The 27,325-nt window shown below is 22.1% G+C and overlaps 8 protein-coding genes across 8 annotated transcripts; 3 read left to right on the top strand and 5 right to left on the bottom strand.

Moving 5' to 3' along the window:
- Window positions 1-568: 568 nt before the first annotated feature.
- On the bottom strand, window positions 569-3,125 carry PBANKA_0207500 (cyclin-dependent kinases regulatory subunit, putative; the record flags this gene model as incomplete). The annotated part of the gene is made up of 2 exons (XM_034564875.1): window positions 569-1,638; window positions 1,730-3,125. The coding sequence occupies 2 exons, from the start codon at window positions 3,123-3,125 to the stop codon at window positions 569-571; spliced, it is 2,466 nt and encodes an 821-aa protein (XP_034419801.1).
- A 2,128-nt stretch (window positions 3,126-5,253) lies between these two features.
- On the top strand, window positions 5,254-6,789 carry PBANKA_0207400 (3'-5' exonuclease, putative; the record flags this gene model as incomplete). Its single annotated transcript, XM_034564864.1, has 1 exon — window positions 5,254-6,789. The coding sequence occupies one exon, from the start codon at window positions 5,254-5,256 to the stop codon at window positions 6,787-6,789; it is 1,536 nt and encodes a 511-aa protein (XP_034419800.1).
- Window positions 6,790-7,242: 453 nt separating this feature from the next.
- PBANKA_0207300 (conserved protein, unknown function) lies at window positions 7,243-9,336 on the bottom strand (the record flags this gene model as incomplete). Its single annotated transcript, XM_034564853.1, has 1 exon — window positions 7,243-9,336. One exon carries the CDS (start codon window positions 9,334-9,336, stop codon window positions 7,243-7,245), a length of 2,094 nt encoding a protein of 697 aa, XP_034419799.1.
- A 1,419-nt stretch (window positions 9,337-10,755) lies between these two features.
- Window positions 10,756-11,907, bottom strand: PBANKA_0207200 (V-type proton ATPase subunit C, putative; the record flags this gene model as incomplete). Its single annotated transcript, XM_034564842.1, has 1 exon — window positions 10,756-11,907. The coding sequence occupies one exon, from the start codon at window positions 11,905-11,907 to the stop codon at window positions 10,756-10,758; it is 1,152 nt and encodes a 383-aa protein (XP_034419798.1).
- A 1,146-nt stretch (window positions 11,908-13,053) lies between these two features.
- On the bottom strand, window positions 13,054-13,881 carry PBANKA_0207100 (EF hand domain-containing protein, putative; the record flags this gene model as incomplete). The annotated part of the gene is made up of 2 exons (XM_034564829.1): window positions 13,054-13,552; window positions 13,745-13,881. 2 exons carry the CDS (start codon window positions 13,879-13,881, stop codon window positions 13,054-13,056), a joined length of 636 nt encoding a protein of 211 aa, XP_034419797.1.
- A 760-nt stretch (window positions 13,882-14,641) lies between these two features.
- Window positions 14,642-18,200, bottom strand: PBANKA_0207000 (calcium-transporting ATPase, putative; the record flags this gene model as incomplete). The annotated part of the gene is made up of 3 exons (XM_034564818.1): window positions 14,642-14,974; window positions 15,080-15,378; window positions 15,470-18,200. The coding sequence occupies 3 exons, from the start codon at window positions 18,198-18,200 to the stop codon at window positions 14,642-14,644; spliced, it is 3,363 nt and encodes a 1,120-aa protein (XP_034419796.1).
- A 2,685-nt stretch (window positions 18,201-20,885) lies between these two features.
- On the top strand, window positions 20,886-21,824 carry PBANKA_0206900 (pre-rRNA-processing protein TSR2, putative; the record flags this gene model as incomplete). The annotated part of the gene is made up of 4 exons (XM_034564807.1): window positions 20,886-20,947; window positions 21,125-21,225; window positions 21,399-21,484; window positions 21,594-21,824. 4 exons carry the CDS (start codon window positions 20,886-20,888, stop codon window positions 21,822-21,824), a joined length of 480 nt encoding a protein of 159 aa, XP_034419795.1.
- Window positions 21,825-23,083: 1,259 nt separating this feature from the next.
- On the top strand, window positions 23,084-27,022 carry PBANKA_0206800 (conserved Plasmodium protein, unknown function; the record flags this gene model as incomplete). The annotated part of the gene is made up of 1 exon (XM_034564796.1): window positions 23,084-27,022. The coding sequence occupies one exon, from the start codon at window positions 23,084-23,086 to the stop codon at window positions 27,020-27,022; it is 3,939 nt and encodes a 1,312-aa protein (XP_034419794.1).
- Between the last annotated feature and the right edge of the window lie 303 nt (window positions 27,023-27,325).

Here is a 27,325-nt window from a genome sequence, read left to right as displayed (position 1 = left end):
GCTTTCCTACTTTCTGTTTTGAATTCTTATACCTCTAACAGCACATAGCCTTGTATAATATATTAATTTCAATTAATATTTGTCAATGTTTATGGTTTGAAAAAATTAAAAAATGTTAGCACAGCAAAAAAAAAATAATGGTACTCCATACGATATACGAAAGGATAACCAGATGCAGATGCATATGAATACATATTTGTGGGTAAGTTCCTAAGAACACTTTTTTCTATTAATTTGAACATTTTATATGTATAAGGAAAAGAAATGTGTAATATATATTGGTTATATGCTTATGATAATTACAACTATTATTGCAAAAATAGGGATAGAAAAAATGCCAAACTGAAAATTTATTATTCTAATCAGTTTATGAAATTCATTAACCAAACATTAAAATGTGGCTAAAACAATATGACACATATTCGTGTTCGGTTTGTATATAAATAAAACAATACATGAAAATAACGTGTAAACCAAATGAAAAACAAAGGTAAAATAGAGATAGTGGAATAGGATATCTATATGTAAAGAAAAGCTGAACTAGGACTTATATTACATTAATATATTATTATTGTAGAGATGATGGATTTTTAAGTCGTCTAAAAAAAAGAACATTGTGTTGATTCTTCAAATAGCAGAAATGATTCCATCCTGTACTCATTGGGATTTTGAGATAGTATTTTACATCTAGTTCATGTAAGAATGGATATCTTTCATTTGAATAACAATCATAACCATCATTCCGTTCTTTACTATCACTATTATGTTTTTTATTGTCAAGAATTGATTTAACTTTATCTTCATATAGTTTACTTACTTCAATAGCTCTGTAAATATATTTTTCATCTTCTGTTTTTATAAGATAGACAACTGGTCCAAATTGTGCAGCATGTTGAAGATTGAATAATTGGTGTGATAATAAAAAGCTTTCGTTAACTGAATGTACAGGTTCTAATAATTTAGAAAAGTCTGGTGCGTCTAATATTTTTTCAAAAAAAGAATCTTTTTCTCTTTTAAATTTATTCATTAAGTTTATTAATTTTTCTCTAGTCCCTAATACATATAGATCATTATTAGGTTTACTTATTGGATGGCGTTTTTTTATTATTATTTTATTTTCAATATCATTTTTTTTATCAAAAAATGTACATATTTTGTTATTTTGTTTGGTTTTAGAGGTGTTGGAATAAAAATCTTCAAGCAGTTTTACTTCTGCTCCATAAAATTCATCACTATCATCGATTTCATCTAAATCACTAATAGGATGAAGATTCATAATTTCTGATAAATTTGGAAAAGGTACATCTAAATATTTTTGTTTAGATCTACATTTATTTTTATATGCTTCATATTCTTTATCCCCTACTACATGTTTTGCATGTCTATACAAAAACAGTCTATCTATGTAATGATATTTTGTTTCTTTATTTTTTGCATTTTCAACAATTTTATTTAATTTACTTTTACTAATATAATATTCAGTATCTTTTTCCAATAGTTCATCAATAAAATTTAATTCCCCTTTTCTTTGAATATTTGAATATACATCTTTAAAAAAGTCTGTACTAAAAAGGTATTCTGCATCATTCTTCAAACTGTTTTCGTCATTTCCATTCGAGTTTGTATTATCAACTTTTTCTAAAAAAAAAATGGAAAAAAATGGAAAAAAATGGAAAAAAATGGAAAAAAATGGAAAAAAATGGAAAAAAATGGAAAAAAATGAACTCACTTTTTCGAATTCCTTGATGATTGTCAAAAATGCCATCATTTTTCAAGAAACAATTTTTAAACCACGGTTTTTTTTCATTTTGTTCCTGCGTATTTTTATTAGCATCTATGTTTTTAAAATTATGTGAATTATTAGATGCATTATATTTACCCATATTTGGATACATATTATTTTGAAAATTAGCAGAATTTTTCATATTATTCATATATATACCATTTATTGAATTAGAATTAATAACATCACTATGCCGACGTGTGCTACTTTTATTATTTTTATCATTTTCTTTAAATCTTTTGTTAACATAAATTGAATCTGAATAATTGTATTTTTCATGTTCTTTTTCAAACTGAATACTATGTCTTCTTTTTAAAGAATTGGTTATAGTATTTCTATTCGATTTATCATTATGGTTACTACTAATCATGTTTCTATTATTATTACTATTAATTGATATATATTTATTTTTTTTAATTTTTTCATCATTATTATTATTATTATTATTATTATTATTATTATCATCATCTAATTCTTGTTTTTCAATATGATTCATATCTGTTATATAAGAATATTTATTTTTTATTCGACACGAATTTTCCATCATGTTATGTTTTTCAGTTTGTTTAAATTGTTCATTGTCTATTGTTTGACAATTGTCTTGTAATATTTTTTTTACATATTTATTTTCGATTTCTCTATCAAAATTAAAACTAGAAAATGTGGATTGAGAGTTAACATAAATTGGAATATTTTCTCGAAATGTATTTAAACTATCCATATTTTTATTCCTAAAACAATTTTCACTTTGAGCCAAATTGCTCATAATAAATGATTCATTAAGGTTGACTGTAGAACCTATTTGATTATTTCCTTGTTTATTCTCATATAAATATAATTTAATATATTTTTTATCCTGAATATCTTTAACATTTTCTATCCCATTTGAATTGTTGTCTCCAGAATATCGACTAAGATAATATGTTTTTTTATTTATATTATAAAAACTTTCATTATCTTTATTTCCACATGTTTCTGTTTTTTTTTTTTCGATTGTTTCACTAACTATAGATCTTAAAACCTCGCTTTTTTTTATACTCTGATTAATACTATTTCTTAATTCCCTCCTATTTAAAAGTGGTGAATATTTTTTGTTAGGATATGCTAAATTTGGGGAACATTTTCGTCTTTTAGTTATTGAATTGTTAAAATTATAATTTAAATAATCGTTATTATATTTTTGTGTTACATTTCTTTCATTTATATGTGATACTGTACATCTTCTTTTTTTATTCGCTGGTTTATTTTCATCATTTATTTTATTCGGAGCACTATATCTAGGGTTGAATATTTTGTGAATACTCAGATTTATATTATAAAAGCAATTATTATCGATAGGCATTTTTTTATTTTATATTTTTTTTTTTTTTTTAGAAAACTGAAACAAAAACCAAAACAATACACAACACAATTAATGCTGGATTTTACTTAAGTAACTAAAAAAAATAAAAATTTATAAGCATTCAATAATAACTATAAGACAACTAATTTTGTTGTATAAGAATAAAAATAATATAATGAGGCCTCAAAAATAAAGGTCAATTTATATGGCATTAAATTAAAGGGATTTCCTTAAATTGGAGTTTATTTGTATTTCCCTTTCAAATAAACACTTAATTATACCATATATATAACTGTATATTTTGTTAATTTATTATATGATTTTTTTTGTGTTTGTCCTTTACATACTAAAATTGTATCATAATTTTCATTATGAAATAATTCCTGTAAAAAATTTTATATATTCTTTTTTTTTTCTTATCTTTTCCTTTTTATTTTATATTTCTCTTTTATTTTCCCTTTTTGTTTAATTCATTTTCGATATATATATATATATATATATATATGTATACATTTCAAAAACCCATGTACACTAAAGTAAACCCACAAATTAACGAGTTATACACAAAAATAATTATATAAATGTAAAAATACTTTAATGAATAAATGCACACAGCAATTTATGTGCATATAAAAAACACACACATTGGAGCATATATGATATACTATATATAAATGTTCATTTATGGAATATTTTGATAATCACATTTTTTTTGCCTTATTTTGATGCTAAATGCACTTAAATAAAAATAAGATTAAATAAGAATGAATATACCAACAACAATATGGATATCTTAAAGTTGTATTTTTAAACAGCGATATGTGATATTTTGATTGTTCATAAATTTTGTGAAAGAAAAAATATAAAAAGCATCCATGTAAAATATAAAAGATTATTTATGAAAATAATTGTATAAGTAAAAAAATTTTAAGTAAATATTCAACATAAAGAAATATATCAAGAAGCAAAAATTATACACATATGTACAGAATGCTTGTATGTTTGCATAAATATTATTATGTGGCAAAAATGTATGAAAAAAATATTAGATATAATAAAATAAGTAAAATGAGCAAACTGAACAAAATACGCAATTAATTGTGTTAGCATACAAAACGATACATGTATAATATCATAAATAAATTTATATATTCTTAAAATTTATTATATTCCTCTTGTATTATATATATCGCGTACATGTGTATGGATTTATACAAACATATAAAAACTTATTATCAAAAGATATGGTTTTGAAAAATAAATTGTATCAATAATATATCCTTTTAATTTATTTTACACATAATTTTTATTAAATTGTTTTGGTATTTCATTATTTTTTCTTCCACACCCATTGTAGTATTGTTATTTATCTCAACCCTATAGTTATATAATTTTAAAACAAATAATTCAATAAACATTTAAATCCCTGGGTATAATATACCAATAAAATACTATTAATATAGTTTACAATATTTGTTTCCTTCTTATTTTAATTCTTTAAATAATAGTCTAGAGTAGTGAAAAATGGGAAATAACATAAAAGAAATAGATAGAAAGAAAAAAAGAAAAAAAAAATGATGGAGACAAAGGTCAAGTAAATGTATAAATTACCAAAAAGAACAAAAAAACTTATATTTTTTTTACTGTGTGCAAAATTAGTAAAAATCATTTATCAATTTTTCAGTTTTATCATTATAGATATTTTAATAAAATTCTGTTCTTTTGTTCGTTCTTTTCAGCAAGCGGTTATACCCCACACCTATACTATAATTTATATTATATCTCATATAATTTTTTAGGAACTATTTTATGTATTCCTATTTATCTTTCTTTTATATTGAAAATATCTCATTTTAAGTTATGTAAGTGCATTTCTTTTACTTTAAAAGTTCTAATTACCGACCAGAGGAATGATTTGCTTCATTTTGTATATGCATATATAGGAGGCACATAATATATATATATATTTTTTTTTTTTTTTTTTGGGGAGGTATTTAGCTAGTTGTACTTAAATAAATATTTATGGAATCGAGATTTTAGTGAAAATAAAATATCTACAAAAATTCCTTTTATCAATTGTTTCGAAAAAACAAATGACAGTGATTAATTAATTTTTTTTATATATAAAATGCTGCACATTTTGAAAAAAACGTTTTCGAGTGTGCCTGTAGAATTTCATATTAGCCAGAAATTTTCGAAAATTGAGAACGCAGCTCAATTAGTTTCTCTAAAATTCCCTGGTAATATTATTTATGTGAATAAAGAAAATGGTGAAAAATATAATAAGGATATTTTAAAATATCTTAACAGTAATATTCTAGGGTTTGATACTGAATTTATGATTAACTTTGATGAAAATTGTAATAATTATGAATATTTGTCAAAAAATCGAAAAAAAAAAGCAATAGAAGAATTACCCAATATAATATTAAATAAAGAAAAAAATAAAAGAATAACCAATTTAATTTCAGATCAATCATGCATAAAAAAAAGTAAGAACATAAACTCAAATAATAAATGTGTTGAGATATCAAAAGATAATACTGATTATTATGCCGATACGTATATAACTACTACTAAAAATGGATGTGGATTAAAAGGGGAATCCAAATATATACAAACAAATACCTATATTAATAAGCCAAGAAAAATGATAGAAAATAAAAAACTATGCTTAATTCAATTATGCTCAAATGATATATGTTTTGTTTTTAATATTAATGATTTAAATGGGGATATCCCTTTGTCTGTTAAAACAATTTTAGAAAATAATAAAATAATTAAAGTATGCCATGATATAAAAAATGACCAAGATATGCTTTTAAGTAAAAATATAGAAATTAATAATGTATTTGATTTATATAATTATTCTATTGATAATTATATATATCCACCTTCTTTACAAAATTTAGTAAAAACATATTTAAAAAAACACTTAGACAAAGAATATAGATTATCGAATTGGTTATGTAAAAATTTAAACGAAAAACAGATCATTTATGCAGCTAATGATTCGTATGCTTCAAGGGAAGTTTACATAGCTTTAGAAAAGAAAAATAAAAATGACCAAACTTTTTTTATTAATTTGAATAATGAAAATGATTATGTTAAACATAGTGAAGTTAATAAAAAATGTCTAGGTGGAAATCGAGAATATGAAAAATTGCCCTCAAAAAATAGGATTGTTCAAAATGACATAAATCACGAAATGCTAAATGATAAAAATAATGCTATATTTAATAAATCGTCACAAAATGAAAAGGCTAGCCAATTTTTGCAGCTGGAAAAAACATTTGATGATAAAACAAAAAAAGAAAGTGATACGCTTTGTGAAACAAAAAAAGGAAGTGATAAGCTTTGTGGAACAAAAAAAGGAAGTGATAAGCTTTGTGAAACGAAAAAAGGATATGAATATATAGAAAAAGATAAATTATATATTATTAACAATTTAAAAAATAAAATAAAAGTTACTTGCTCAAAAATTAATAATATTTCTTTTGTGGAAGAAATGCATTATTCAAATGGATCGTATAAAATTATTTTGGGTTTAAAGGATGTTGAAAATAATAGTTATTTAATTAAGTTACATTCTTGGAACTATGATCATGAAATAAAATGCTGTAGTGAAATTTTAAGTTATATTCAAAATATGACTATAATTTAAAATATTTTTTTTTGTGCATGTGTGTATAATCAAGATAAATTTATTACTGGAAAAAAAAATAATTATAAAATAAAAAGTACCTATAAACATACACATATATTTGTTTGCGCCCCTATAATATGCATATATATTAAATTTGCTTATTTGTAATTATGGTGTGCTTTATAATCACCGTTATATTATAATTTTATTAATTTTTTAGTTTTTTTTTTAATCCTTTTGTTTGAGTTTTTATAATTAACCCCCTAACTATCACATTTTTCATTTTAAATAAAAAGCCAATCGAAATAAAATTATATTATTTTTTTTTTTGAAAATTTAGAAAAAATATTTACTTAAAAAGTTTTAGTTTCCAACAGGAAAATATAGCAACAGTTATTCATGTATATTTTAATGCAAAAAAAAAACGGTTATGTAAAAATTAATTAATTTATATATACATATTTTTTTAAACTAAAAGCAAAAATGATTTTTACTTTTTGAGGGGTAAGACACTGAATAATTCAAAATACAATCATATATAAAACTTGGAGTAACAAATAAAGGAAGTTTTTTTTTTTTTTTTTTTTGGTTTTTATATGTTTCTTGTAAAGAAGTATAAAAATTAATTGCATTTGAATCTTCTGAGTTATGTATAATTACATAATCTGCATCAATTGGGTCTGATACTAAAATTCCTTCTCCTAATTTAATTAATGTTTTACACAAAAATAGCGGATCATAATAATTTGATTGTTTAATACTATTAATATTAAAAATATAAAAATATTGCTTATTAAATAATCGATCATGAGCTAATTTTTGTCTTGTGTTAAAACTTTTATTATTGACTATAAATTCATTTTCTGCGCATATATTATTCCAAAATACATCACTATATTCTGGCCATTTGTTATATTTTTTTAAAATAATATCAACAGCATTTTCTTTAAGCATATAAACATCACTAACTAAACTACATAATATTTTGGGGTCATATAAATCTAAGTTTTTTTTATAATCATTGGGAACTATGCAAAAACTAATTTTATTCCATTCATTTATATCACTTGGCATATCATATATTTCTATTCCTTTAGTTCCGGCTCCGCTTTTTGTCATACATCCTTTAGGGTCATATGCATAATTTGGAGGTTTAAGTTTTTTTATTTTATTTAATTTATTATATATGATTTCTTTATAATAATTATTTGCTGCACCAACTAATTTGATTGTATTCACTAACTCTCTACCTTCATAATAACTTGCGTCAACATTTGGTTGTAACTCATCGGAATATGAAGAATCCGTATTTTCATAATATACCTTAAGTTTACACATTTTATCATTTGTCTTTTTTTTTTTATTTATGATTTCTTGTGATATATTACCTTTACAATTATCATAATTTCTCTTTTTTATTATTTCTTTTTGATCACTTGAACTGTTCATATTTATTTTTCCTAAATCACTATCAACTAGCTTTTGTTTTGAAAATTTATAAAAATCATAGTAAGAACAAATTTTATAATCAAAAAATTTTATTACACTGACATAAAAAGTTTTAAAATTTTTTTTTTTGACTAGCCAAATATTTTGTTCTTTATCCCATTGAAATAAATTTGTTTCTCTTATTTTTTTAATAATTTCTTCATTATATGGTAATATTTTTATATTTAATGTATCACTTTTTAGAACATTATTTATTATTATATGTTCTATTTTAAAAATATTTACATTTTTTATATATTTAATGAATTGAGTTTTATTTTTTTTAACAAAAGTTTCAAAGTTATATTCCTCTTTTTCTTCGATTTTTTTATCATTATTTTGTGTCAGTGATTTATTTTCTTTTATATTTTCATTTTGGCCTGTTATTTTTTTATTTATGTCTTCTTTTTTTTCAGGGTTTTCATTGTCTCTATAATTTTTTAAATCATTTTTTTTCCCAATTTTATCACCATTTTCTATTTTCCCTTGGTCCAAACCATTTGGCTTATTATTCCAGCTATTATTATGCACATTTTTTATACTCGAAAAGTGATGAAATAATTTGCACAAATAATAAAGAACAAGATCACTAACCGTTCCACCCAAAAATATTGTTAATTTTGATATTTCAAAAATATAAAATAAAGGTATATACCATACTTTCTTTTCGTTATCCCATTGAGCATTTCGACAATTAACTTTAAAATAAGATGTGATAATTTTATTTTCATTTGTATATTTTAATTTTAATATTAAGTATCCTTTTTTATCTGTTATTACATCATTAAAATATTTATTGTCATATATAATATAATTATATACATTACTAATATCTATGTTTATCCATTTTTCTAAATTATTATTATTACTAAAATCGTCTAATATATTATTTATATAAAAATCAAAATTATTTCTTTCCTTTTCATTTATATACATGTCTAAAAACATGTCTTCTATTTGAAACATGTTTTCCAATTCCAGCAACTTCTTACTTATTTTTTCTGTTTCAATCTTTTTAAAATAGTGTGTTCGGATGGATCCATCCTTTTCCTCGCTTTGATAGTATTTCTGCAACATTGCATAAATAGGGAATATCTGCACATGCAAATCTATAATCCAAATCTGTGTATATATTTACTATACGATAAACTAGCGAATGCTATATTATCTTGGGTTTCTGTTTTACACTGATTTCATTTTTTTTATATTTTCAGCCATCACATTCTTTCTCTTTTTTTGTGTTATTAGCTATTTTTATTTCGATATTTTTTTAAATTATTATTTTTAAGAAAAAATTCAAAATCTTGAAAAAACTGTATATTTATTAAATATAATTTTATTATTGTTATGCGCTTACAATATGTTTTTTTTTTCTTTTATTTGAACACCTAAATGATGAATATTTAAAAAAAAGATGAAAACATTTTGTTAATGACGCATATTTCTTTGTTCTGCTGGTACATATACATAAGCAATTACATTGCACACTTTACACATTTGCAAAAAATAAAAAAATTAAAATAATATATTTTTCTTTGTATATTTCAATAAAAAATCTTTATAAATTTTAAAAAAAAATTAATAATATATGAGCAGCCAAATTAATTTAATTTCCTTAAAAATTTTGTATTATATAGAAAAGAGCTATTATGAGCAATTAAGAAGTATCAGCAAAAAGCAAAAAAGAAACATGTATGTTTTCCCTCGAATTATTTCAACTATTTGCACATTCTTTTCATTCAATTTCATTTTTTGTATTTCTTTTAAATTAAGAAAACAGTCAAAATAACATGGAGAAAAAAAACAAACAATAATATTTCAAATAAATATATATCCCATGTAAAATTAAAGAAAAAATAAAATCATAAAATATTTTTCAGCGCCCACAATAATATTGGCTCTTTAAAAATTATCCAAAAAAATGAGGATATAACTTGCTCAATTTTATTATATGTACACAAATCCAAAGTTTCAAATTGATTAAAATAACAAAAAATAATAATACATACTATATGTATAGTTTTACATGTCTATCTCCTTTCATATTAAATTTTAGCATTTTATTTGAAGTATATTTATAATAAATTTATTATTTAAGGTTTTATGCTTTAAATATATTGTAAGCTTGAGCAGAAAACAAAATTAAAATTTATTTCTAATTCGAAAACATAAAGAATAGCTAAATGAGTAGCGTTAACATTTGATTATCTACTGTTTCTATAGTCTCCTAAAGTAGTATGCTTATCGGTTTAAACAAAAATAGAATCCCTCAAAAATATACATAAACAATGAATACACTATTTTGTTAATATTATTTATCAGTTATTTTCACTATCATTAAAACAAATCAACATATTAATAAAAACGCGATAATACGCTTTTATTTATAAACATATATAATATTTTAATGATTTATGAAAAAAAAAAAAAAAAAAAACGATCTACATCAAGTATAATTCGCTTTGAATATTATTTATATTTCGAAAGGAGTAAAGATCATATTTTAAATGAAACCGAGACATATGGATATATTTCCTCGTCATTCTCATCGGAACGTTTAATATAATTTTTTCCAATTGAATCAGTAGTAGAAAATATATCATATAATTTTTTTCTGACTTTTTTTTCTTTACTTTCCCCATTTATTCGGATACTAAAAGAAGCAAAATTTGGAGGTACTCCAAATCTTAAAACAGATTCACAAAAAACTCGTAAAATATTAATATGAATAAATGCAATAAATACATCTGAAAATGCAGCTAAGCACATTCTTCTTAAAAATGTTTCTTGTCTTATAACTTCTGTTTCAATTTTTGTTCGTGATTCCATAATATTGTTATAGTGTGATTCGTCATATTTAAATGGCTTAACAATAAAATTTTTATTTTTTGCATTTTCGATAAAATTATTTACGAATTTTTTAAAAACGAAAACTTTCCATAATGTATTTCCATCTTTATCAATTAAATCGTTAAATTGTTTTGCTGATCTGGGTACAACATATTGTGAAAATTTTTCATAGTTATTTATCCATTCACTTATAGAATCTTTTGGAACATATGCAATAACTGTAGTAATATATTCAGTTTCCATAAAATCTGATTCACTAACAATTTGTGGGGTTAATATTTCATTTAAATTTTTATGTATAAAATTATTACTATCATGTTTTGATATATATAATTTTTTTTTCTCTTTTAAATCATTTAGAATATTAGATTTTATTTGAATTTCATCATGAAGTTTTGTTATATTATTAATAATAACATCAATAGTATCGATTAATGATCTATTTCTAGGATATTTTGCATCATCCCAACTAAAACGTCTAATATATTGATCTATATTTATATGTTGGCGTTGATATATTATTTTTAATTCTATATTTTCATCATATTCTTTAGCTATTTTTTCGATTTTTTTTAAACATCCATATGCATAACTATCATATTTTTGTAAATCATCAGCACATTTCAATAAATCATCAAATGTGCAGAATTTTAAATTAGTTGGGACATCTAATATGTTTGTATCTATACATACATTGCTACCTAATAATCTATTTTTTAAAATTGTATAAATATATTCTCTACTCGTATTATCACTTGTTGAGCAAGCGATAAACAAGCACATTGGCATTTCATTCATTTTTTTTTAATATTTTTTTATTATATTATCCTTCATTTATATTTTAAGTAAACTTGACATATCCATAGAGTTTTATTTTTCAAATATGCTAATATTGTTTTTTTTTTGCTTTTCCACAATTTCCAAAAATGAAAAGGGAGTTTTATATTCCCTTTTTTACAATATTATTATATTTTTTCCAACTATTTTTGTAGTTATACAATAAAATAATTATACACTGCTTTGCTAATTGATAATATGTTTTAAGTTATTATATAAAAAATAAAAAATGCATTTCAACATATCTTTGCATAAAATATTAAACATTTATACAATAGTTTGATATAGATTGAATATACATAAATTTATATATTATATATATATATATACATGTCAGTAAAAAAAATATAAAATAAATTCAATCAAACATGCATTAGCTATATGCTCGTAATCTATGCGCAGCATAAATTATATCAAAAGAGAAAAGAAATAAAAAAAATATAAGTAAAAATATATGTAAAAAACATAATGTACATATATATATTATATATATACATATATTTACATTACAATGTCAAATTATATGTATATCGTATTTAAAAGTTATTGTATTTTTATATCATTTATAAACAATTATATATCGCATATATTTTATATAAATACGCGAATGCGCATTTGCATATATTTTATATAAATACCCTAGAAATAACACAAGTTTTATTTTTCATAACAATTTCTACACTTATTTTTAATCGGCTATATTTAAATTATCCTTTCCAATACATTAATAAATTTCGAAATAAAAAATTGTTTTTAAAGTTGAAAACATGAATAAGCTCATGGGGGGAAATACATGCATACATACATTTATATATTCCTCATTTTTTTGAATAATACTAATTCTGGGACAATCAAAAAGCATTATATTTTATAATAAATTATCACGCATTTGAGTAGCTGATTTTATAGTTTCTCAAAATATATATATATATATATACATAGTAAAAATCGAAAAGAAAAATAAACTAGACGAATGTGGATATATATGAAAGGTTTATAAATAAGGTGACAATTTTATGATGTAAAGAAATAAATAATATATGTATTGTTTATTTTTTTGAATTTTTATGATATAATTTATTGGAATGGTACTATTGAAACATATTATTAAAAAGACTTATAAAATGTTAATATCTCTTTATATACATCAAAAGAAATATCTGTAGGGTTGTTATTTTTATTAAAAATAATATTGTCTTTTGCAATTTTATCATTATTTTGAATATTATATTTTATAAAAAAATCAAAATTTTCAGGACTTATTTTATCTCCAATAACTCCAACAAATTTTTTTAATTTCTCAATATTTATATTTTTTTTTTTTTCCATATCAAGGATATTAAAATGTTTTTGAAAAGTTTCTTCAAAATCAATAACTTGGAATAATTTCCTTTTTAGTAATGTTAAAAAAATTGGTAATGTCATTTTGGTGATTTTTTTAACTTTCATTTCTTTTTCAAACTTTTTAATATCTTTTGAATCATATATTTGTTTTAATGATCGTGCCATTTTTGGAAATGCATTTATATCCACTTTTCCTGAGTTCCCTATGTCATAATATTTAAATATTAATTCTGCTTCGAAAAAGTATTTCACGATTTTATTCCTAAAAAGTAAGCAAATAAAAAATGCGCAAAATAAAACGAACTATTATGATGAATCATACATTTCGCTATGACATGATATGTTTCCATACGTGTCTTTTTTGTGCTTTAATTGGTTTTACATTTTGGAAATGTAGTATAATTTTCATAAAATAAATGTCCATTTCCAAAAGAGCAAAATCAAATGCATGTACCTGGTTTGTTGTATCCTTTCTAATGTTATATCATTTTGACTGTTCATATTATTTAGTATTTTCCAAACAATTTTTTTTGTAACTTCATTTTCATATCCCATATTATCATAACTGTTATGAAAATGTGGTAATTCCATTTTTTCTATAAAATGTGAAAAGTAAAAAATTTAACAAAAAAAAAAGACCGTATTTTGTTATTTTCCTTTCTTTTATTTATCAAGTATTATCATTGTAAGCATTTGCATAAGAATGTAACAAATAATAAAATTGAAAAAAAAAAAAAATATCAGAAAGTACAAAATAATAATAAATTCATAGTTTATAATTTTTATTTTTTAATTAATAAAACTAATTACGTATATTTTGTTTTTTTCATTTTTTTTTCACAAAAATAAAAAATAATTAATATGGGGAAATAACATACACATTTTTTCAATACGCAAATATATATGTGCTTAAAAGTTTTCTGAACAAATTCCTAAACTAATTTTGAACTATTCGAAAAAGGCATCAATACATGTTTTAAAAAATTATAAATATTTAGAAATGATGAATATTTAAAAAATTGGCGTCCACTATTTTTATAGTACTTTTGTAATTTATTTAAAAAAATAAAAATGAGATAGTGATAATGTTATACTAATTTAAATACAATATAAAATATGGAGATGGAAAATTAAAATAAATAAAAATAAGCGAAGTAAAAGAATTATGAGATAACTATAAGTTATACATATTAATAATTTTTGTGTTTAATTTAGAAAAGTATCACAATAAAAAAAAAAAAAAAAAAAAAAAAGACATAACATCCATGTGCAACATGCTTATAATTATTTTATGAAAAATAAATGTGGATTAGTGAAAATGGATGATTCTAGAAATTGTGTATCTGCGTGATTATTGTGTCTTTAATTTTTGACCATATCCAAGTTCCTTATTTAGTTGTTTTTTTGCGTAAAATTTTATAACTTCATCAATTATAATTACAGGAAATGACCACAAAAATACTAAAAACCAATCATGTAATGTCAGTGGTACAACTCCAAATATACCAGCTAATGGTGGGAAATATATTATTAAACAATGAAGAAATAGAGATCCAATTGTTGCAAATACTAAATACATATTTCGCCAAGGTGGTAATACAAATAAGGAGTTATATTCGCTTAGTGCATTTAACGCATTAAACATTTCAATTAAAACTAAAACAGATAATGATAATGTACTTGCCTAAAAAAAAGAATGAGGAGGTATACAATTAAATGTATATATTGTTAGATGTATCTAAAATTTAGTATAAAAATTAAATATATATAGACAGAAATATTTAATTACCTTAACTTTTCCAGCAGAAAAATAAGAACATAAATCCTCAGACATACCATATATTTTATTTACTTTGAAATTTGACCATGTTTTACATTGATTGTAATGAGAAAGTTGATAGAAATTTATCAAAGTATGGTTATCTATGTCTGGGTAAAACACAAACCAGTATATAAAGATTGATACAGTAGCTATTCCGACATATGTGCCTATGATTATATATCTAAGGAGTGTTAATCCATTTATTAAGTTGTCGTTTCTGTGCCTGGGCTTGCATTTCATTACATCGTGCTCGGGGGGGTTGAATCCTGAGGGAATGAAGTGGAAAAAACATACATTAGAAGTGAACAATGGAAAAAACAAACATTAGAAGTGAAAAATGGGGAAAACAAAAATTACCGAGAGCAGTGGCGGGCAAACCATCTGTCACTAAATTAACCCAAAGCAACTGGACGGGAGCCAAACTATCGGGTATACCCAGAATAGCAGTAATGAAAATAGAAGCGACTTCTCCAATATTACTACTTATAAGATATCGTATAAAAGCTTTCATGTTGTTATATATACATCGACCTTCTTTAATAGCTTCAACAATAGTATTAAAATTATCATCAGCTAAAACTATATCTGAAGCTTCTTTAGCAACTTGAGTTCCATTTATACCCATGGCAATACCTATGTCAGCAGATTTGAGAGCAGGTGCATCATTTACACCATCACCTGTCATAGCAACTGTTTCTCCTAAATCTTTTAAAATTTTAACAATATTTTTTTTATGTTTTGGTTCAGTTCTACAGAATACTATTTGCTGATAATTTTTTAAAATATATTTTTGTTTTTCTAAAGGTAACTCTTCAAATTCGCGTCCATTAAAACAACAACTATATTTATCTGTATCATCATTATTCAATATATTAATTTCTTTAGCAATAGCTTTAGCGGTATCGATATTATCGCCTGTTATCATAAAAACTCGAATACCTGCTAAATGACATAAACTAATAGCTTTTCCTACATATTTTCTTGGAGGGTCTATTATTCCTAATCCCCCTATATATATTAAATCATATTCCAATTTATAATAATCCTCAGCATCTTTTATATTAATATCATTGGCTTTAACTTTTTTATATGCAAAACTTAAAGTTCTTAAAGCTCTTTTTCCCATATTTTTTATTTTATTTAGAATTTCATTTTTCAAAGAATCAGTTAATGGACGTATATCATTTTTTGACATATAATATTTACATCTATTTATAATATTTTCTGGGGCACCTTTACAATATAAAATATATTCATTTTTATTATTTTCTACAATTACACTCATTAATTTACGTTCACGGGTAAATTCAATAATTCTCATAATTGTACATTCATCTCTCCATGCAGATACACATTCACTTGGGAATGTTGGTTCTGATTTTTTGTCAGAAATTTTTGTTTTTTTATCATTTCTATATATAGAAGAATCATAATCAATATTTATATCACTATTTTTTTTGCTTATACTGTTTATTTTTTCATATTCAGCTGCCATTTTATTATTTTTTGTATTATTAGGAATTATATTAAAATTATGAACAAAATGAAGTAAAGCCAATTCTGTACTATCTCCAAATGTTTTAACAATTTTATTGTTCATATTACATAAAATACTAGCTTCATTACAATTACATAAACACATATAAAAATGATAATCAAAATCTGAATAACTATATTTATTTATTTTATCATCTATAATTTTACTTCCTCTACTTATTATTGTATTAACATTTGATTTCATATTTATTAATGGTTCTTTTTCATAATCTGTATCATCTTCATCATTATCTATTATATTTTTACTTATTTTTTTTTTATAACTATATTCATTATTTGGTACTTCTTTTAATTTTTTAAAAAATGAATCATTTTCATCATCTTTATTTGTATTTGTTTCATAAAAAAAAAATGTATCCCCTCTTTGACATAATTGATATTCTTTTAATGTATTTGATTCTCTAAATATATGAAAAACAGTAGCTGTCATTTGGTTTGTTGTTAAAGTTCCAGTTTTATCCGAACATATAACAGTAGTACATCCTAATGTTTCAACACTTTGCAATTTTCTAACAATAGCATTTTTCTTAACCATTCTACGTGTTCCTAAAGCTAAACAAGTAGTTATAACTGCTGGTAAACCTTCAGGAATTGCAGCAACTGCTAATGCTACACTTATTTTGAAATAATATAAACATCCATATAAAAATGATTCGTGAACTGGATCAGAAAAATGTTTAAAATTAATAATCCAAACAGTTACACAAATAATAAATATAATTTTTGATAATTGTTTTCCGAATGAATCTATTTTTATTTGCAATGGTGTATCTGTTTCTTCATTGTTAGATTCTATAACTGCATGCTGTATATTACCAATTTCAGTTTTCATACCAATTTTAATTACAACAGCTGTACATCTACCTGCTACTATAGCTGTAGAGGAAAATAATATATTTTTTTTTAATTGAATTTCACAATTTTTTAATGATGCATCTAACTTTTCTACATATTTATCAACAGAACATGATTCACCAGTTAACATACTTTGTTCCGCTTTAATGCTTGTTGAAAATATTTTAATTATTCGAGCATCTGCTGGTGTTTTATTTCCAACGCTCAATTCAATTATATCACCAACTGTTAAATACTTGCTATCTATAATTTCCCATTTCCCATCTCTTAATACTTTTGCTTTTGTTGGTTGTAACTGTTTCAATGCTTCTAAAGATTTTTCTGCATTACATTCTTGCCATACCCCAACTGCTGCATTCAATATAAGTATCATTAATATAACAACGGGCTCTATGAAATCACATAAAGCTACTTCATTATCTTTCATATCTAATAATGTTAATGCAAAACTAACAAAAGCTGCTAAAAGTAATATTTTTACTAACAAATCATCAAATTGATTTAATATTAATTCCAAAATTCCTTTTTTTTTCTCTATTTCCAACTCATTAAATCCATATTGCATTATTCTTTTTCTTATTTCATTTTCGGATAAACCACGATTTTCATCTACTTTTATTGCTCTTAACACATCTTCTACATTATATATATGCGCATATTTCAAAATATTTTCCATTATATATTCACAATAGCAATTATTATTTTGTATATTTATTTTATTGACAAAATGTTTAACAGTTTATATATACATCGAAAAATATTTGTTGGAAATATTCTCGGCATATATTTCTTCTTATTTTAAATCAGTCTTTTTTTTTAAATTATATTTCTATTTATCTATATGCATACAATCACATACACATATATCCATATACTCACGAGCATATGCTACGACGAAAAGAAAACGCTTCAAATATAAACTTTTATCATAGATTAAAATAACTGACTCAAAATTTTGTATAATATTTTTTTAAAATGTTATCAAAAAAAAAAAAAAACAAATATAATCACTGTAATGTTTATTTAACACATAATACGCATAAATACATACATGTACATACGTGATGTGTTTTTCTTGTTTCTTTTGGGGATCAATTATTTTGTAAATCCAGAGAATAATTTTTATATTACTATTTTTAACTTTTTTTATCTCAATTTGTGTACTTTAATATACTATATATATCTAAATCAATATATTTATAATGCCTTTCACGTACATATAATAATATATGTGTAATATTATATATATATCCTAAATTTACTATGCATTTTTTGGCATATATAAAACAAAAAGAAAGCACAAGGGGAAAAAAAATAAAATAATAAAATATAAAACAAGGGATAAAAAATATATATATTTTTATTTATTGAAACAGGAAAAAAAAGTATACATAATAAGCGTATCTATTTTACATAAATAACAATATGATAAAATTTTTTGTAAAATTTTAAGTTAAATAAGAGCACTATTCCGTATATAATATATATGTGTACATTTTAATAAATAAATAAATCGCCCTACATTTTAATAATTTTTTTAGCGTTTTTTTTTATTTAGTGTTACGAGATCGTGTTAAGTTTGAAATGATTAATAAATGAAAAAATTATCATGAAAATTGTTATTATTTTTGAATTTTCAATTATTTTAAAAATAATATGTAAGTATGCATAAAATTATTTTTTTTCTATTTGCATTGTAGAAAAATGACACAAAATAAAATATATATCAATTAAGAAAAAAAAATTAATTAGTCCATACCTAATAATTATATATAAATTAAATAAAAATTGTGTATAAGAAAAAGCGTAAATACCATATTATAGTGTTTATAATATGCAAGATAAATTAACAACAATATATAGTATACCTTTTTTAATGCGCTCATATCTCCATTCATTTATTTTATAAATATTTTTGCCTAATTTATCTTTATAATATTTTATTTCTTTCATAAGAATAATAAAATTTCTGACCATGAAATTTGCCAACTAGCATATTTTTTTCTTTTTTTTCTATCATTATATTACGCATGTAAAATACTCATATCCGCATTTAGCAAATACACATAATGATATAATAGTAAATTTATAGTAATAATTTTTTTAGATAAATATTTATGAACAGTCGTAAAAAAAGTCTTATTAGAAAAAAAAAAATATTCTTTGTAATGTTAATAAATATATTACCCCCAATGCATATACACATATATATACGTAAAAATTATATCAAAATATTCTTAAGATGATATGATAAATATATATTTTATGAAATTTGTTACCCTTTTTATATTACATTGGATATAATTAGTTATTTACTTTTTTTGTTTGGGAAAAAGGGAAACAAATTAATTTTATAAAATATCTTTACATACAAAAATATTATTTTGTATATGTATAATATTTTCGGCCTTTAAATAAATAAATTTATGTAAAAAAATTGGATAAACTGGCTTATACCTCATGGTTATATAATCATTTCTATACCTTATGAGATCGAATAGGATCATATAAATATTAACATATTTACTTGGCTACTCAAAAGTATAGGGAAGGGGAAATATATATTCTTAATTATAAGTTTAATCCATAAAAGGATATAACACCAGTTTATATATGCCCATATTTTATCTATCTTCATTATATAATTATAAAAAAACATGGCAAACGAAAGAAAAAGATAACATTTTGTTTGGTAACTTACGATTTCGACCTTTTCATTTTGGAACAATAAAATTTATAAATTATCCCATTTAATTATTAACAATTCATGCAAAAAATTTTACAGTAACATTTTGCGAATTCGGTGGGGAGCAATAACAAGAAATACTATATTATTTGGGGAATTTGTATTTTTTATTTAATTTTTTTGTATTCTTAAAACATTTTTTTCTAAAGTTGTGAAGTTCGCTTATTTTATTATTCTTTTTACTGTGCTATCATTTTTATACATATGTATATATATATATTTTGTAACATTTTTTATTTTTTCCCTTAATTTTTTACGCGTCATTTTCTAATACGTAACAATATATGGGTAGTAAAAAAATAATAAAAATAGCACTACGAGAATGACAAACGCCAAAACTTGTGGCAATATATAACTGGATATAATATTTATTTTATAGTAAATCAGGAATATATAGACATTTTTTTTATAAATAAAAGTATTTTTATAATTTCCCCCCTTTTTTTGATTCAATGAAATGTAATCGTTGTAATTAAAAAACGAATGAAAAAACAACGAAAAAAAATATGTAAAAAAACGGAATGCTTAAAAATTAATAAAACAGGGTTTCTATAAAATATATAACGGGTTATTTTTTGAAAAACATATTTTAATTTTACTTTAAATAAAATAATAATGAATAGTGAAAACTTATCAACTTTATTACTTGAAGGGATTAACTTAATATTTGAAAAATGGTATTATATAATAATTTATATAAAAAAAGTAATTTAATATATCTTTTGCAAAAACTTGCATTCCCCATCTATATGAATTATTCCTATAACTTCCTTCATGTATATCTACAGTTTATATTTATTTATATATAATTGAATAAATAAAAATATATAAAATGATCTTTTCCATTGATATAGGACAGTGCTCCGGTTAGCTGTAACAAATAATTGGGGTGGAACATCCTCAGAGGAAAAGAAAAAAAAGTTAATTGAATATGTCCATAATTATGTTTTATCAAGTAAACATACAAAAAATATAAACTTGTATGCGTATTAATGTTTGGATACATACATATATCGAAGTAATCGCTAAAAGTGCATTGGTATTGTTTTATTGCCTAGATAATCGAAGTATATATATATATATTTTTTTTTATATATTTTTTTTTATTTTATTTTATTTTTTCTTAAGATACGACACCCAAAGATAAACTTTGCGACTATTTAAGAGATGAAGTTAATACACTTTTTAATGTGGATATTGACGATGATAGTGATGTAATATGAAAACACAAATAAACGAATAAATAATAGAAATATAAGGAAAACTATGAAAAATATAAATTTATTAATAATTGTGCTCTTTATTTTTTTTTCCAATTTGTAGATCGAAGTTTCGGATTTAATATTAGATCTATACAAAGATTTAAAAAACAATAATTTAGAAATAATTGAAAAAATTCGAAATATACAAGAACATGATTTAAATTCTTGTAGAGAGCATAATTTAATACAAGAAGTGGATATAGACGAAGAAGATGATTCAGCTAGCGAATATTCAGATGAGGATAATTCCAATGAAGCATATTCGGATTCATATCAATCAGAAGGCATGTAATAAATAAAGCTGTTCAAATTCCTAAAAATTTCCTATGTATTTGTGTGTACAAAGAATAAGTCAAATATATGCATATATGTTTTTTCCTGTGATAAAAATTACTTTTGTCTATTAAGCACATTGCTACCAACAAGAATAAGAAACATTTGCTATCAAATTATTTTGTGTCATTTTGAAATATTCAGTAAGGGAAAAAACATGTACAAGTCATACATAGCGGATAAAATAATCTGAACTGTTCATGTTTTTTTTATAATTTATACTAATAATTACATAGTTTATATGCTTCATATTGCAAATAGCTATATTTAATCGTATTTTTTTTAAAGGGGAATTTATTCTAGTTATATGAAAAAATCGCCAATATGTATTTTTTCACAAATGATTTATTTTATCTTTAGCTTATGAACAAAATAATCAAATAATATGTGAATATTTTAAAGATTATAAGAGTTTTTCGAGTATCAATGCATAAACATAAACTTATTTAGCAATTGTTTCTTTTTTTTTATTTCTTCCATTTTTTGTTTGAAATGTTTTTATTATTATGATAATTTATTTTTTATAATTATATATACATGTGTATTTTTTTATTTCATAATGTATATAATATAAACTATATAAAGATTTCTTTACCTTAACATTATATGTATTTTAAAAAATATTTATTTCAAAAAATAATCATTAATTATGCATATGTGCATTGACATAGATATATAATTTGTATATTTTTCATGGGCGAATAACACACACATTATTACTTCATTATTATGTTGGAACATAACATATTTCAAACTTAAGTAAATATGTTATATGTGTACTTTTGTTCCATATAATAAATTTCTAAGAACGAAGAAAAAATATATGATTTTTTCAATTAGGTATTAATAATACAATGCCAATTGAGAAAAAAAATAAAAAGCAAAACATATATTAGCTATATATATTATATATACAAACTGAATAATTCTTATGTATCCTTGAATCAACAGATTTAGATGAAGCTTTTAGTATACATTGTTTTTTAAACGATTTGTGTTTTTGCTCTTTTATGGAAATACATATGTATGTATGTGCATGTGCGTAGCTTTTCCTATTGTTATTAATAATAAATATATTTTTATTTGTATATTTCTTATTTTACTTATTTATGATATTCATAAAGTATAATTATCATTTTTCGATTAAAATGTAGTGTTTCTTTTACTTATCGCATCTTAAATGAAATTTTATAAAATAAATTCACTTATTTGGAAAATATGAATCCAGAATCATCAAGTTTGGATCCCATTGAGAAAAATGACGAATCATTTAAAGATGATATGTATACTCAAAAAAATACGAATTTTGAATTTCAAGGATTTACAAAAAATATAGAAAATCAGGGAAAACTATGTGAAGGGTTTGAAACTACAATGAATGATATTGAGATTGAAGAAACAAAACTATGTAAAACAGTTTTAAATAATAAAAAAAGTAATAATTTAGAAATAGATGATATGGATGTTAATAATATACATGCAAATAATAGACAAGAAAATGTTATAAAAATTGAAGGTGTTGAAAAAAAATGTGGTGATATGCATAATACCGAGCTTATTCATATTAAGAAAGATATCAGCAGATTAAACAATTTTAAAAAAGAAGATGAAAATATAATAAATTTATATGACGAAAATAGTTCACATAAAATAGATAATGAAACATTATATCATGGGAAGGGTAAATCTTTACAACAAATAAAATTAAGTAACAACTTAAATGCAAGCTTAGCACACAGTTCAATTGAAAACAAACAAAATTCTCCTAAAATAATATGTGAAAATAATATGAATATTGAAATGCGCGATAAAAATTATAAAAATTATAAAAACATAGATCAGGGGAGCGTCACAAATGAAGCACAATGTGAATCCTCTTATGTTGATGATAAAAATTGTGATATTACTGGTGATAAAAATGAAAACAGAAATAATCACAGCTTTACAAAGGAATGTAGCAATAATAATAATCGCATAAAAAATGGTGTGCAAAAAGAATATCGAAAAAATGTAATAATGAATAAACAAAATACTAATATAAATTATAAAATGACAAACTGGGAAAAAGAAAATGAAAAATTTAAAGAGTTATATAAAAATGATAAAAATACTAATATAATTATTTATAAGCGCATATATCAATCATATATCTTTTTAAAAAAAGAATACAATGAATTAATAAATGAAAATAGGAAAAAATTGAGAATAAATAAAAAACTCAAATATGAATTAGATAATTTAAAAAATGATAATAATTATTATTCTAATTATTTTTTAAACAATGATTCAGAAAATATATTAGAAGATTTAGCTTCAGGGATAAGTAGCATATTCAAATGGATGGATATAGAAAATAAAATAGGACAAAAAAATTATGAAAATGCTATTAATGTTTTTAAAAATAGTAATAATAATATTGGAAATAATTTGCAAAATGATGATGATCATGAAAATATGATTAAAACAGATTTAGAAGTAGAGCAAAATGAAAATAGCGAAAAAAAAAAGAAAGACATATCGAATAAATGCAATTTAAACGACAAACCATCTAAAAAATTCCATGATGTAGAATATAATAAAATGGATGAAATTGAAAAGTGCGAAAACCAGGTTATTTTGAATAATGAAATAGTAAAAAAGGAAACGAAAGTAAATACTATTAAAACTGATCCAATTGAGTTAAAGGATAAAAAAGAATTTTCTATGGATATTGAAGAGATTAAAAAAAATGGAATATTGAAACTCGATTTAATTAAAAGTACAATTATTAATAATTTTATTCCAAGCTATATTTATAATGATTTAAATAATGAATCGTTTACAAATTCTATTTCAAAAAAAAACGAAACAGGAGTAGGCACTGAAACCGGAGTAGAATCCGCACAAAATGACAAAATAAACAATGTTAATGTTAATCTTATAGATAATATAAATTATTCAAATAAGGAAAAAAAAGGCGATAATGATTATGATAATAACAGTGTGAACTTAATTAATGGCGAGCATTTAAATATACTAAGCCCTGAATATATTGTTGGAAATCTATCCAATATTATTAAAAATTTTAGAAACAATAAAAATATAAAAGACACAAACAATATTGACGAAATATATGAGAAAGAACTTCATTTGAATGTTATTAATGATAAAAAGAATGAAATAGATAATTATAACAAAAATAGTAAAATAGATAAATGTGAAAATAATAGAAATATAGAATACTGTAGTTCAAATGAAAAGGATGGTGCTTCTAACTCATTTATAATTAAAGGGGAAAATAAAAATAGTTATAGCTTTTCGAATATTGTAAATGATAATAAAATTCGAAAAAATTCATTTTTATGGGAAAAAGAAAATATATTAAAAAAAAAAAATATAAAATATGCTAAGCATATTCCTATAAAAATCGAAAAAGATGGACAACATTTTTTAAAAAATACAAATAAAATTGATAATTTTGTAGTAACTAATAATATAAATATAATAGATTATCTTAAAGTTAAATTATATATGAAAAATAAAAATGAGAAAATTGCGAAAATCGGTACTAAATGTATTGAAAATATTCATAGAGACAAAAAAAATATAGAATATGCTACTAATAAATATGCAAATAAAATTTGTATCAAAAATTGTAATAAAAAAAAACAAAATCCAAACAATACAATAAATGGTAAATTAAATTATTGCAAAGATGGAACCCATTTTGATAGAAAAAACATTATACATAATAAAAATGTTAACAAAATAAATATCGAAAAAGAATCTATTTTTCACATATCTAATTATAAGGAAAATAAATATATGCCCATAAATTTAAGTCCTTTTTTTTTGGTTGATGATAAAAAAAAAAACAGTCTAGATTCGGAACTTAATATAAACCATTTAAAAAAAAATATGCGTTTTATTTTGAAAAAAAAAAATAACAAAAAACAAAATAACTCTCAAATAGCCAACCTTTCGAATATACAATTGGATAATCACGTAAATAATCCAGATTTTGAAAAAAATGAGATATCTAAGACAATAGTTAAAAAATTGAATGTTTCAGAAAAAGAAATAAAAAATAAAAATAAATTATGCGATTTTAAAAATAATAAAGAAAATGTAGATAAATGGAAACATTTTTTTAAAAGATATATCACAGGAAATCAAAAGCGAAGATTTACCTTGCATATATTAAATAAAAGAATATTAAAAAATAAATGTAGAAATAGAAAAATATGTATTTACAAAATAGAGGAAAATATAAATCACATCAATTTTGATCAAATATTTAATTATGTTAATTATTTTGTAAAATTTACCAATAACTACCCAAAGCATATATATCAATTTGTTAAGAAAAGAAAAACAATAATTACTAATCAGGATTGTGATATAAATATTAAAAAACGGGTAACTTATTTGTGCTTATTTAAAAGGTGTGTAAAATATGAATTTTGGTATTTTGATAAATTTAATCATGTTTATTTCATGAAGGGAATGAAAAAAAAAAAAAAATATTCACAAGTCCGAAATAATGAAAAAATTGAAGAAGCTGAAAAAATCGAAATTGATGTTAATAATAAAAAATACCTTTTTGATATAAACAAAGATGTGGAAAAAAGTAAAGAAAATGAAAATCCAAATATAGAGAAAAATTACGATAATGAAAAAAATGGAATATTGAATAAATTAAATGAATCGCCTGTTCTAGATATAGATGACGATATGCTGGAAAAATATATTTTTAAAGAAACAGAAGATGCAGCACCAAATGTCTTAATAGAATTTAAAGAAGCTCTAAAAAAACATATACTATCTCTTAACATATTAAATAGACAAATAAAAAAAATTGAATGTAAAAGTGATAACGAAGAAATAATAATTATAGGAATTAAAATATATTTATATGATACATATACATTATTGTTTGTTTATGCATTAAACAGTATTGAATATAGTGTAAAAAAATGGATTAAAAATAATATCGATAAATTAAAATTATATATAAAAAAATATAACTCAAAGGTTTTGAATTTTTTTAAAGCCTACTCTATAAATATGTTTACTTTTTTTTGTAACTTTTTAAATATTATAGAAAATTATATTCATCAATTCCCTTTTTATTTTTCTATCTCATTCGATGATTTGATCATGAAAAATTTAATTTAATTTAATTTGTATTCAATTTCGTTTAAACCAGTATATAGAATGTGGTCATAATTTTTTTTTGCATTCCATTTAATTGCTTATTCAATCTTTGTTTCTATAATAGTAGCAATGTGTTTTTTTGGTAGTTTGATACAATGTATTTATAATACGTTTTAACAATTAAAACACAATTTAGTAGCATTCATGATTATTAAACTTATTTATGATAGAAAAACATGTGTGCATTTTTTTTAGTTCTATGCGTGCAAGTGCGTGTGTCTAGTTTCCTTTAAATTTTATAATTCTTTTTGACAATATTTTCAA

This window comes from Plasmodium berghei (genome assembly GCF_900002375.2).
Source record: "Plasmodium berghei ANKA genome assembly, chromosome: 2".
Lineage (NCBI taxonomy): Eukaryota > Apicomplexa > Aconoidasida > Haemosporida > Plasmodiidae > Plasmodium > Plasmodium berghei.
This window is presented reverse-complemented; position numbering and strand designations above follow the sequence as displayed.